This window comes from Tachyglossus aculeatus, chromosome X5 (genome assembly GCF_015852505.1).
Source record: "Tachyglossus aculeatus isolate mTacAcu1 chromosome X5, mTacAcu1.pri, whole genome shotgun sequence".
Lineage (NCBI taxonomy): Eukaryota > Metazoa > Chordata > Mammalia > Monotremata > Tachyglossidae > Tachyglossus > Tachyglossus aculeatus.
Genome location: NC_052097.1, coordinates 8975343 through 8989156, shown reverse-complemented (window position 1 = coordinate 8989156; position 13814 = coordinate 8975343). Strand labels below are relative to the sequence as shown.

Sequence of the window (13814 nt, the reverse complement as noted above, 5' to 3'; positions counted from 1 at the left end):
GGGAGGGGAAAGAAAGGGAGAAAGAGGCAGGGAGGTGACAGGAGACCATTTTGTGGCGAGTGTGTTTTTGTTTTATTTATATAGGTTGCTTGCTTTCTTAACAATTTTAGGAATCTTGGTTGGGCACTTACTGCTACGTGGCAAAGATACTCGAACGTACGCAATGACAAGTTATTGCAATGAGTTATTCCTTATGGACTGGTGGAACAACTCTAAATATCTTTTGCTCATTCCACCTTTTTTAGGGTACTCAAATGTATCCTTATTGGCAAGTGGAATAAACTGCGCATTTTAAATGACAGTAGGCAATTCAAACACCTGTCATAGCAAACCGGAACATAAAAGCAGAGTTATATTTTGCGGTATGTCACCGAAGACTTGAGAGTTGCAGTTGTTACTCTGACTTATAAAACGTTGGCTGTTGGTAAATACCACTAGCCCAACAATCTTCAGTATTTAGCGGTATCAAACAAGTTAGTGGGATAATGTTCCAATGTGGCATTATAATTGCTTTCAATTTAAACATTAGGTTCTGGCAGAAGTGCGCTTTGCAGCCAAAAGTGTCAGAATTGATTTTCAGAAGTGAAATCAATCAGCTCTGAAGGGATTCTTTTGAAATTGAAGCTTGTTTGAAATAAATGCATTGTTTTGTGAAATTTTAAAAGTGCATTAAAAAAACTCCACAGTTTATCCCTCTCATTTAAGCGTTTACACTCCTGGAAAATGAAAACTTAACTCTAAAATAATGATCTATTTGGGAAGATTATGACTCACTTTGCCACCGAATCATATTTTGCCACTGATGGTTCATCTCTAATGACATCAGCTTGCAAAAGAAAGCTTCTTATTATAAAGTTCCCTGTTGATTTCTAGATATTATAACGTAATTAAAGGCTGACCCAAACTAGGTAGCATCCATCCATCCATCCATCATTACAGGTCATGTACCCCTTTTTTTATTTCTTAAGGGTTTGGGGGTCTTTTTGTCTTCAAATGTTTCAAGCCATCTTTTCTTGTAGAATGCATTGATATAGATCACTTCCAAATGACAAACACTGCCAAACACATTCCTTTCCCACCTAATGCCATGCAGTAATTAAATTTTCATTTACCATCGATCGATAGGTAAAATCACTGAGGTAGTCTTGATACCACCAAATTCTAAATTCTACCTATATTTAGGCCACTAAAACTTACTTTACCGCTTTCCCTTTGGAACATCTCTGGAAATAGCACTCTACATTTTCCTTAGTAAGCCTTATTTCTGAATGAATGTGAAGGATGTGTGCCTTGGTTGAGTTTTCTGAAAATTCGAGGCGATACCTTACCGTGGGGCCGATTTTAACAATGAAACCCGATTTTCATTTCTATTGTGGAGGCTAAGACCCAAAGACACTGGAGGTTCACTGTAATATAAATTTATCTGTATATAGAGTTTTGATTGCATGAGTCTTCGTCTGTGGATTGAAGATTGATGAAGCTGTGCCTGCAGATGGCAGGAGAAACCCAGAGAGCAACCCTCAGTGGTGCCTGTGGCGTCGGGAATGGGCAAGAGGAGGAAAATGGGAGGTGATGGAGGCTGGCAGGACAAGGATAATTTGGGAAGTATCGAGCAGTCAGATGCAGGGAGTCCAGATCTCTGCTAAGCCTTTTTTTTTTTTTTAATGGTATTTGTTAAGGGCCTACTATGCGCCAAGCACTAGTCTAAGCATTTGGGGTAGATAATAATAATAAATTTGGTATTTCTTAAGCGCTTACTATGTGCCACGCACTGTTCTAAGCACTGGGGTAGATACAAGGTGATCAGGCTTTACAGAGGAGGGAAGCGAGGCACAGAGAAGTTAAGTGCATTGCCCGAGGTCACACAGCTGACAAGTGGCGGAGCCGGGATCGGAACCCACGACCTCTGACTCCCGAGCCCGTGTTCCTTCCACTAAGCCATGCTGCTTCTCTAATGCAAGTTCACCTGGTTGGGTACAACCCCTGCCCAACATGGAGCTCCCAGTGAAAGTCAGAGACGGAGTAGGAAACCCCTGCTGCCTCTCTTTTACTAGGATTGCCATTTCCCAGGTGATTTGTCATTCCCAGATATTTCTTTACCCTTCCGTACCCATGAGCACAATATGCTCTGTCGTATGGATGTTAGAGAGTTTAGCAGTCTTACAGAATACCATTCGTCGGAGGGCAGGGGGTAGGAGAAGGCAATAGGATGGTCGGTAAAATCGTTTGAGGCCTTTCTAAAAATTAGGTCCCCAATTGCCCGTCTAGGAAAGGATTCATCACGCTCCTTTCTCCTGGGATGCTTGTGTGAGGAAAGGTTCCGGGATTCAGGATGGGCACCCTGGGAAATCTGAACCGCGGGTAGCTATTGGTCTTCCTGGGCTCCCCTCCCTCCAGAATGCGGTCGTCTCAATGTGATTTCCCTCTTCTCCCTAGGGCTCCGGAGGAGTGAAAGCCAGTCGGAGAAGCAGGTGAAAGAGGCCAAGTCTAAATGCAAAAGCATAGCCCTTCTGCTCACGGCGGCCCCCAACCCCAACTCCAAGGGAGTGTTGATGTTTAAGAAGCGCCGGCAGAGGGCCAGGAAATACACCCTCGTCAGCTACGGCACCGGGGAGCTCGAGAGGGAGGAGGACGAGGAGGAAGGCGACGCCGGGGCCGAGGCCTTCGAGGTGACGTTCCTGGGGACGAGCGAATCGGAGGTCGATGAAGAATTACCTTCTGACACTGACAACGAGGCTCAGATCGTGACCTTCGACTGGGATTCCGGCTTGGGGGATATTGAAAAGAAGCTGAAGAGCGGAGGCGACATGCAGACGCTGCCGGACAGCACGGGCAAGGGGGCGGTCATGTTTGCCAAGAGGAGGGAGAGGATGGATCAGATCACCGCCGAGCAAGAGGGCCCGAGGCCGGGCAAGGAGAGGGAGGCGGCCCGCTCGGAAGCCACGAGGACGGTGACTTCGTACCAGAGGACGGAAGAAGAGGTGACCCGGAGCCAGAGTTTCACGAGCAAGAGTTCGGTGGAGCTGAGCCGCGGCCCCAGCCAGACCGTGCAGCACAATGGCTTCGCTGGGGCCGCCGAGGCCCAGAGAGGGGCAGCTTCCAACAGGACCGCCAAGCCTTTCCCGGGATCTGCGGGCCGGGCTGCCGCCGCCCCGTTCTCCCCGACGAGAAGCGTGGCGAGCCCCCTGTCCGACTTCCCCGCCCCTCCCCCCTACTCGGCCATCACCCCGCCCCCCGACACCTTCCCCACGGGAGCGTGGAGCCCCGGAGCCGGCCCCGCTCCGCCAGCCTCGTGGACAGCCCCGGCCCCGTGGACCCCCTACGAGCCGTCCGAGCGGATCGCCTCCCGGGACGAGCGCATCGCCGTGCCGGCTAAGAGGACCGGAATCCTGCAGGAGGCCAAGCGGAGGAGCGGCACCAAGCCCATGTTCACCTTCAAGGACCCCCCCAAAGTCAGCCCCAACCCGGAACTCTTGTCCCTCGTCCAGAACGTGGAGGGCAAACGGGGCCCCGGGGCCGGCTTTGAGTCTGGGCCCGAGGAAGACTACCTCAGCCTGGGGGCCGAGGCCTGCAACTTCATGCAGACTCACGCCTCCAAACAGAAGACCCCCCCTCCCGTCGCTCCGAAGCCCTCGGCCAAAGCATCCCCGTCCCAGCCCGGAGCGCCCGCGTCGCCGGTCTGGGCCCCTTCGGCGGCACCGTCCGGCCAGCCTCCCGTCTTCCCCGCCGCCCCCCCGGCCCAAGGCCCGGCGACATCCCCCGTCAAAGTCGCCCACCCCCCGTACCGGCCCCCGAGTACCCTCAACGTAACCGGTCCCTTCCGGGGGCCTCAGGCCGCGGTGGCCGGTCAGAACAACCCTCCCAAGACGACCCCTTCGCCGGCGGCCGGGAGCGCCGCCCAGGTAGGGCTGGCCGCTCAGCTGCCCGGCATGAGTGGGAAGGGAGCCCAGCTGTTCGCCAAAAGGCAGTCGCGGATGGAGAAGTACGTGGTGGACTCGGAAACCGTGCAGGCCCACAGGGCCCGAGCTCCCTCCCCCACGCCGTCTTTGCCAGCTTCCTGGAAATACTCCTCCAACGTTAGAGCTCCTCCGCCCGTCGCCTACAACCCCATCTACTCGCCTTCCTACCCGCTGGCCGCCATCAAGTCCCAGGCCCCGGCGGCCTCCAAGGCGACACCCAAAAAGGCCAAGAAACCCCTCAACGCCTTGGAGGTCATGAAACACCAGCCCTATCAGCTCAACGCCTCTCTGTTCACCTTCCAACCGCCCGGGGCGAAGGACGGCCCGGCCGCGAAGCCGCCGGCCAAGCTCGACCCTCCGCCCGGCGCCAAGCAGGGCCTCCCGCCGCGGCCGGCCGACGCCGGCTCGCCCGTCACCTACCGGGTCTCGTCAGTGTACTCCGTGCCGGCCTACGGGTCCCAGCCTCCCTTCCACCCGGAGGCGGTCAGTCCGGCCAGCGCCTCCCCCGGGCCCGTGGGCGGCCCCTCCTCTCCCAAGCAAGAGTCGGCCACGGCCTCTTACTTCGTGGCTCCGAGGCCCAAGTTCTCAGCCAAGAGGGGTGGCGTCACGGCCCAGGTGTGGAAGCCCGCTGTCGTGGAAGAGTAGACGTCGGAGCCGGCCGCGGCTCCGCGCCCACTTTGCTTGCGATGAGTTGTTTGCCGTGGTGATCTGGCACCCTCGAGAGTGTCTAGCACAGCCCCTAGCTTACTTAATAACCCCGCCAGTAGCATACCTCCAAGCTGGGCCCAAGCCATTTTATACGGTGAAAGGAGTCCATGACAGATGTAAAACTGAGGCCAAGTCCACCTAGCCTATGGGACGCTCGGGCCCCCTAAAGCGGACCCGGGCTCCTGTATTAAGTAAGCGGGGCTTGTAGGTTTTCCGCTTTAATCCAAAGACAGTGATCAGTGCTCCCGGACATTAGGGTGTAGCCTCTACTGCAAAAACAAAAACCAAAAGAACAACTGTGTTCTGGTGGTGAAGGGGTTTCAGCTCAGTTCATGCAGAACACAAATTGATACGAGGCTTTCCATTGTTTTTTAAAGTGCTTTATCTCCCAAATTCGTGCTGTGGGGCAGATGTGGGGTGGGGGAGGAAGTGATGGGGGTAAGGGGATCGCGTTTGGAGATCAATTATGGTCTGTCAGGTTTGGTGGCCTCTCTATTTCACAGAGAGAAAGTTGGAATGGCTGTGGGCTTGGAGCAGCCTGTCAGAGGAAGGGGCGGAGGGGTAGTAAGGAAATTACCGCTCTGGTCCCCAGGGGCTGACGTTTCTCCACTTAGGTAAGGTACTGAACCAGGAAGTCTCCGACCATCCTGGGAACTGTTTCACTTCCCTCAGGTTAGGAGGAGGCAGACGACCGGGTCCGGGAATCAGTAAAACTGACGTAAGGACAGATGAGGTCGGGTTGTGTTCCCTGCTGCGGCACCTTGACCAGGAGATGGTGGGCTGCCATCTCTGGGACCGGAATGTCCCCCACGAGGAACCGCGGGTGTGAGGAAGCTGGACGGGGGAAGGACGTAGCTGTCGTCCCAGCTCTGGGGCCACCGCACGGGCTCTTATTTCTACCTTGGTTTGTTTGTCAATTCTGCCTCTCCTGCTGCCGTCTCTTCTTTTTTTCCTTTCACTTACTCGACGGGTTCCTGCAGAAACTCCCAATTTGGTCAAGTGTTTTGACTCTGACCTGCTGGGTTACCGCTGCTAAGCCCGAAGAAGTTACCTCGCTTGTATCTGAAGCCTAGGCCTTTCTGACAGCAACTCATTTGCTGGACAGGAGCTACGTCAACTAGCCATTCGATAGAATTTGTTGAGTGCCTACTGTGTGCAGAGCCCTGCACTCAACACTGCGGTGAGTACATGAACTGACGTGGAGAAGGAGAGTTTCAGGGAAACCCATCAGGCTGGTCTGCACAGGAAAGGTAAAGCAAGAACTCATAGAAAACGGGCCTGGTTCGAGAGTCTGTGGGATTGTTTTAATTTTCTTCCATTTCCTCTCTTCCAGTTCACTTGCCACTGTCACTGTCAATCTGCTGTATTTTAACCCTATAATTAAAAACGTTCTTTTCTTTTCTCTCCAATGTATTTTCTTTCGGCTTTCCTTCCCTGGGTCCGTCTAACCCAATTCACTCCTCTTCTTCTTCTTTTTTTGTTAATGGCATTTGTTAAGCACTTACTATGGGCCAGGCCCTATATCAAGCGCTGGGGTAGAAACAAGTTAATCAGGTTGGACACAGTCCCCGCCCCACGTGGGGCTCACACTCTTAATCCCATTTTATAGATGAAGGAACTGAGGTACAGAGAAGTTAAGTGACTTGCCCAAGGTCCCACAGCAGACAGGTGGCAGAGTCAGAATTAGAACCCAGGTCCTCTGACTCCTAGGCTCTTTCCACTAGGCCATTCTGCTTTTAATTGAGCATCTACATCTGGCCTTTCTTTTTGTTCACAAGCCTGCCTTTTCATATGTACTAAAAATCTCTGATTTACATATTTCCACGACATAAAATACACGTCCCAGAGCTAAACCTGTTGTAGAAAAATGGGGCTGGTTCTTGGGCCATTCTTCTGGCAAACTTTCCTTGAGGACCCAGAATGAGACCCCATCTGACCTTATGCTTTTCTAGGAAGTCCACTACATAGGCAATGCAGAACCCAGCAGTCAAACCAATCTCTTCTTTTTAAGAAACATCTGTCTGTGTTCCCCAGATAGGGAGTTCTTCGAACTCTATGCCATTTTTATTTTTCTCCCATCACATCCCTAACCAGACTTCCCGTGGCGAAGTATGCAAGGCAGCTGTGCAGATTTCACTGGCCACCGGAGAGCTAGCTGCCTCCTGGAGCCTTAATAATCATAATTATGGTATTTGTCATGCGCTTACTATGTGCCAGGCACTGTACTCAGCACGACACAGTCCCTGTCCCGTGTGGGGCTCACAGTCTCAATCCCTGTTTTACAGATGAGATAACCAGGGCACAGAGAAGTGAAGTGACTTACCCAAGGTCACACAGTAGACAAGAGCCTTCCAACTGGACATAATCATCATCATCAATCGTATTTATTGAGCACTTACTATGTGCAGAACACTGTACTAAGCGCTTGGGAAGTACAAATTGGCAACATATAGAGACAGTCCCTACCCAATAGTGGGCTCACAGTCTAAAAGACTGTGACATAATCAGTAATAATCATTTCACATAATCATTTGACATAATCAGGTCAAATGTGGTGTGGCCCAGAAGCCAGTCAGTCAATCTTACTTATTGAGCACTTACTTTGTGCAGAGCACTGTACTAGCACTTGGGAGAGTACAAAACAAAAATAAAGAGCCACATTCCCTGTCCACAATGGGATTACAGTCTAGAGGAGCATTCCCAGTTGTTCCGTGTGGGTGGTACAGGCTGGTGGACCTGGTTCCCAGCCAGCTTCCTGGACTTGCAGTTTAAACCTTGCTGGGAGAAGGCCACTATATGGGAGACTGTAAGACCCACCCAAAAGCACCCCCCTGCCCTGGGGGGGAGAAGGTGCAGAAAGGGGCACCCTTGACAATAAACCCAGTAACATTTTCATCGGTCACACCCGAGGAATGAGCATTCTTTTTGCCCGCCCCTATATGAGCATTCTTTCCCCCCTAAACTCCCCAAATATGACCTTGCTAAATCACTTAGCTCATCTGGGCCTTGGTTCCTTTAACTAGAACTCCTTCATCTAGCTGTCACAGAAACACTGCTTTGTAAGGAAATTAAAGACTAAGTGAGGCCTTCCCGAAATAGAAGTGATTATGATTGCCCAGGCAATCTTTTGAAGAGAACTTCAAAAGGGAGACTGGATCACAAGAACCGAAGGACCTATTCTTTGGTCAGCTCTAATTGATTGACGGGATTTTAAGTTGAAAAATACCACCCTTCTGCTAAAAGAACAGCAATAGAAATAAATATGGGCTAAAAAATATTCTCAGCCCATGCTCGTATGAAAAACTGCAAGTTTCCATCATTCTGTCTTTAAAACTCTATGCTCCCGGTAGCCAATATAGTCTAATGGAAAATGTGTGCATACTTAGGAGTCAGGCAATCTGGGTTCTTCTACCAATTCTGCCCCCAACCTGCTTAGTGACTTCGGGTGAACCATGACTATGCAGCTTCCTCAGCTGTAAAATGGGGTAATGCACACCTCTCGCTACACAGGTGTGTTGTGAGAATAAACTGAAGATCATTGATATAAGAGCCCTTTGGAAAAACAACAGCACTATACAAATTCCAGATATTATTGCTCAGCAAATACATTACTTTATTTCCTCTATAGGAAGATGGAGCAGAAGCCAACAGAAGTTTTTCCAAAGTAACCTAGGGTTATTTGAATGAGCTATTCCCGCTGTAAGGTCTTCTTCCAAGAAGCAGACAGCCAAGTATTGGCAGGCTGGCTAATTTAGAGACTATTAACAATCCTATTCACATCTGAGGAGTCAAAGACAACGAATAGCCTATGACTTATAAAGGGTTGGGACAGACTTATTTGGAAACCTGTGTAATGTGCTGCAAGAGAAAACTCTGACAGCGATTTAGTTATCGGAAGGCACGTCAAATACCCTGGAACCCTTTGGCGGTCTTATGGAGGTCCAGAGGCCCATCAGAAGACATCTGGTTTCCCATGTTTGGGTTAGGATTTGAGCCTCCAAGGTCAGTTTTTCCCCTGGTTATTTCCATTCAGTTCGATTTCAAAGTTCTAGAGTGTTTGGGGTCCTGCAGGAGACGGATTTCTAAAACAACTCTTCCTGAAATCAGCCGCTCTTGGCAACCACCAGTTGCTAGCCTGATGGGAGGTGTTTGAAGTCTGGCTCATTAAGAGGAAAAGCAATTGTTTTCTGAAAGGCTAACAGTTTCATGGGGAAGGGGTGTGTGCTCTTATTCATAACAGAAGCCGTAGTTTGTTTCTTTTCCTCTGACTTTGGAACGTGGGCCCAAGTTCATGGGAGAAATTGGTTCCAATGAAAGTGCCCAGGAAGTCAGTATCACTTCCTCATTCATTCATTCATTCAATCGTATTTATTGAGCGCTTACTGTGTGCAGAGCACTGTACTAAGCGCTTGGGAAGTACAAGTCAGCAACATATAGAGACGGTCCCTACCCAACAACTGGCTCACAGTCTAGAAGGGGGAGACAGACAACAAAACAAAACATGTAGGCAGGTGTCAAAACCGTTAGAATAAATAAAATTATAGTTATACGCACATCATTAATAAAATGGAGTAGTAAATATGATGTTCCTCATCACCTGGCTATTCAATCAAAGGTATTTATTGAGTGTTTACTGTCTATAAGTGCTTAGGACAATAACATACTCCAACGGTGGTTACTCAGCCTGAACCACAGGGTTAGCAGGAATGACCCAATTCTCTACCATCAACAATCAAATCAATGGAATCAAATCAGATCTGCTGAATGTAAATAGTGCTGAGAGGTTGGGAAGTTAAATGGAAGCCCAAGATATGCTCCCCGCCTACAAGGAGTTTACACTTTAATGGGGGAGGCAGAAGAGAAATATTCTGAATCTGACCCCTAAACTTAGGCTTTAAAGCAATCATCTTTCCCCCTTCCACCTTACCTCCCTGACTTCCTCCTACAATCCAGCCTGTACACTCTGCTCCTTTAAATGCCAGCCTACTCACTGTCCCTCCCTCTCATCTATCTCACGCTGATCTCTCCCCCACAGCCTGCCTCTGGCCTGTAACTCCCTCCCTCTTCACATCTGACAATGACTCTCCCCCAACTTCAATGCCTTATTGAAGGCCCATCTCCTCCAAGGGGCCTTCCCTGACTAAGCCCTCATTTCCTCTTCTCCCGCTCCCTACTGTCACCCTTGCACTTGGATTTCAAAGTCAGAAGGATGTTGTTCTAATCCCGGCTCCGCCACTTGTCTGCTGGGTGACTCTTGGGCAAATCAATTCACTTTTCTGTGCCTCGGTTACCTCATCTGTAAAATGGGGATTAAGTGAGGGAGTTCCATGTGGGACAAGGACCTTATCCAACCTGATTAACTTGTAACCCCCCCAGCTTCTAGTAGAGTGCCTGGCACATAGTAAGCACTTAAATACCATAAAAAAAAATACTGAGCGCACTCCTTGGGCTAGGGAATGGTAAAGTCACAAGGAGTTCCGATAGCAGCATCTTAGGAAGGACACTATTGGGCTGGTGATGGCCCAGAGAGGAGAAACCAAAATGATCAGGAATAAGAAACTGCTTCCATTTGAGGACGAACGAAAACGGTTGAGATTTTGTAGTGGAAAAAGTAGAGGCTGAGAGGGAACATGATTGGAGTTCACAAAATCATGAAGGATGTGGACACTGTCAAGTAAACAAATTCTCTGGAGTGTCAGTTTCTCAAAGGCTGGGATGACATCTACCAGCTCTATTACACTCTCCCAAGAGCTTAGAACAGTGCTCTGCAGCCAGTGATCACTCAATAAATACCACTGATTGAAATCCAGCACTACAAAGACTGGAACATCCATTAAAAGCACAAAGGTAGAAGGTTTAAAACACCCAGACTGAAGGACTTTTTCCACACAGTGCATTTGCTACCACAGGAAGTTATATCAACCAAAAATATCAGTAGGTTCAGAAGAGATTACGATTAATTCTCAAGATAGCGTTCCATCCTAAATTACTGAAGGGAAAGCTGGGGTGATAGAGGGGGAAAAGTTAGGAAAGTGAAATGGTCCAGCCTGCTTGGATTGATGTCATCACACTTGTTATTCACCTCACATTCAGCCCCACGACATTTATATACACATCCATAATTTTTTTTAATGTCAGTTTCTCCATCTAGACTGTAAACTTGTTGTCGGGGAATGTATGTACTGACTGTGTCGTACTGTTCTCTCCCAAGCACTTAGCACAATGCTCTGCATATATAAGCACTCAGGCAGAACATCCTTTAATTCCACCATTGGATGGACCATTTGCTCTCACCTGATAGTGGAATTTCTCATGTGGTCAATGCTCTGCCCCACTATAGTGGAATCAACACAATGTAAAAGGTGAAACTACACAGAATGAATTTCAAATTGTAGTGACATTGGTTAATATGAAAAAAAAAGTTCTTCGAGTTATTTCTATGGAAAAAACTCAAAATAAAGGGGCATAGATCCAGAAAAGTCCACTTCATTCAGAGAAGAAAATCAAATATGGAAATTCCTTACTCTCTTGAAAGTATTAAGATGCTATTTTCATGATTCCCATGGCTGAAGAATTAGGGAGAGGCACAAACAATGGCTGACAGACCCATCAAGCCTAAGTAGAAGAATCTTGGCATGGATGATGGGGAGGAAGGGGGAATCTGATCTCCTGGCTTGTTGACACTGGAATCTTTGGTTCATATCTCCATGGGTTCCCAGATGGAAAGCTGGGAGTCCCTTCCTCCAACTCTAAAATTCTGGAAGGTGAGCACTTAGTACAGTGCTCTGCACATAGTAAGCACTCAATAAATACAATTGATGATGATAGAGCTCTTTCATCCCTGGAGGTTGAGTTGGTCCACAACAAAGTTGGCTGAGTTTGGGAGAAGTGAGGAAGGTCGTATGGGGGGTAGGGGGAGGAGAAAGAAGGGGAGAGGAAAAAAAGTCACTTATGGTTCCCAGCCTGAGGGATTTGGGATTGGCCTGTTCATATCCTAAACCAAAGGATCCTTGGAAGACTGACTGCCCCGATGTTCATGTCTCCTCTAGTTGGGTCTGGCCTTTGTTCCAAGAAGCAGCGTGACTTAGTGGAAAGAGCAAGGGCTTGGGAATCAGAGGTCATGTGTTCTAATCCCGGCTCCACCACTTGTCAGCGGTGTGACTTTGGACAAGTCACTTAACTTCTCTGTGCCTCAGTTACCTCATCTGTAAAATGGGGATAAAGAGTGTGAGCCCCACATGGGACAACCTGATTACCTCGTATCTACCCCAGTGCTTAGAACAGTGCTTGGCACATAGTAAGCATTTAACAAATACCATTATTATTATCATTCTATCTAGGGCTTCTGTGACCACTGTAGTCAAGACCCCCCAGTGAAGCCCCAGGACACACACAGTTTCCCATTGGATCCTTCAAACTAAGGATGAACCAGAACCTTCAAGTTCATTCATTCATTCATATTTATTGAGCGCTTCCTGTGTGCAAAGCACTGTACTAAGCAGTTGGGAGAGTACAACGATAAACAGACACATTCCCTGCCCACAACGTGCTTATGGTCTCCACTTTTCTTCCAAATTCCTTGACCTTCCTGAAACCAAAATGACCTTTGAGGATGGGATTTGGCCTGAGGAGAATATAGTTGTCTTCAGCTAACATGAACCTTTAAAGTAACTCATTTTCTTCTCTTTTGGAACTCTGTGTAGTTTCCAGCGTATGAGCTAGCAAAGTTTGATGCTGAGCAGGGAGAACTCCTAGGATGCGCTGTGGCAGATAATTCTCAGTAGGGTCTGAGACTTAGTTTTGGAAAGCACCGAAAATTTTGGGTGCTTACCCAGCCCCGACATTGTAGTAGAATGTCCAATCGAGTCAAAAACAGAAGCAGAGTGAAGCCCCAGGGGAAAAGTCCATTCAGAGCATGTCTTTAGGGTTTTGCTTCAGTCACAAAATGACAGTTCAGATCTGTGCGGCATATGGTTTAGGTCAATTCTATTCCTGCCAAAATTAATTAGCTTTTCCCTGATGAAAACCCTGGCCTTTTTCTTACACTTCTTAGGGTGCAACTTGATTCCCCAGGCTTCTCCTCACACAGCTCGGGTGGTTTTCATTCTGCAGAAAGTTACGTACACAGTACCAATCAGTGACTGCAGGATCAAACCGTTTCCGGAATGGGCTTTTAGCCCTCTCCCCAGAATATCGGAGGTTCATGTGAGCGGCACACTTTAATGTTCATTGGATTTTATTCACCGAGTTTCATCTGTGTTCAATAATGAATGCTTTCTTTGGCATTCTATTGCATTATATTCGACACCAGAGTGGTCAATCTTACTGCAATAAACATCAAAGAAAAACAATGTCTCACTTGAAGAGGGTGTGGCCTTCAGATCTTCATTTTTCTAGACACAGAGCAAGGTCTCCTAATAACACAGGAGCTGTGTTCTTAAAGAACCCTATGTTATGGGGAAAAAAAATCACTTATAGAAACCATTAATTCCATAGGGATTACTGGGAGTAGATGGTTCAAAGACACCACCATGACTGACATTTTTTGATACAGATTCCTATATTATGTCAACCACTAGTAGAATGGCTTATACCCTTGTCTTTCATTGCTAATTTCACTATTAATAATAACAATAATAGTAATGATGGCATTTATTAAGCGCTTACTATGTGCAAAGCACTGTTCTAAGCGCTGGGGAGGTTACAAGGTGATCAGGTTGCCCCACGGGGGGCTCACAGTCTTAATCCCCATTTTACAGATGAGGGAACTGAGGCCCAGAGAAGTGAAGTGTCTTGCCCAAAGTCACAGAGCTGACTGTAAAGCTGCAGGAGCACAAAGAAATCCAAAATGCTGCACAGCAAGGCTGAAGCAGAGGCTGTGAAGCATACACAGAAGCAGGGTGGCCTAGTGGAAAGAGCAGGGGCCCAGGAGTCAGAGGACCTGAGTTTGAATCCCGTCTGCTGTGTGACCTCGGGCAAGTCTAAACACTTCTCTGTGCCTCAGTTTCCCCAGCTGTAAAATGGGGATTAAGGTAGTGAACCCCATGTGGGACATGGACTTTGCCCAACTTGATAAGTTGTATTGTCACCGGTGATTCGTACAGTGCCTGGCATGCAGAGTGCTGAAACGTCATTTTAAAAAACCCC

At 48.3% G+C, this 13814-nt stretch overlaps 1 protein-coding gene across 1 annotated transcript in view; it reads left to right on the top strand.

The window, feature by feature from the left end:
* Positions 1 to 13814, top strand: part of SYNPO2 (synaptopodin 2) — a 165173-nt gene that overhangs the window by 137106 nt on the left and 14253 nt on the right. Inside the window, exon 4 of the mRNA XM_038769145.1 lies at positions 2437 to 4574. Within this exon, the coding sequence (XP_038625073.1) occupies positions 2437 to 4574 (2138 nt within the window). The remainder of the gene's footprint in view (positions 1 to 2436; positions 4575 to 13814) is intronic.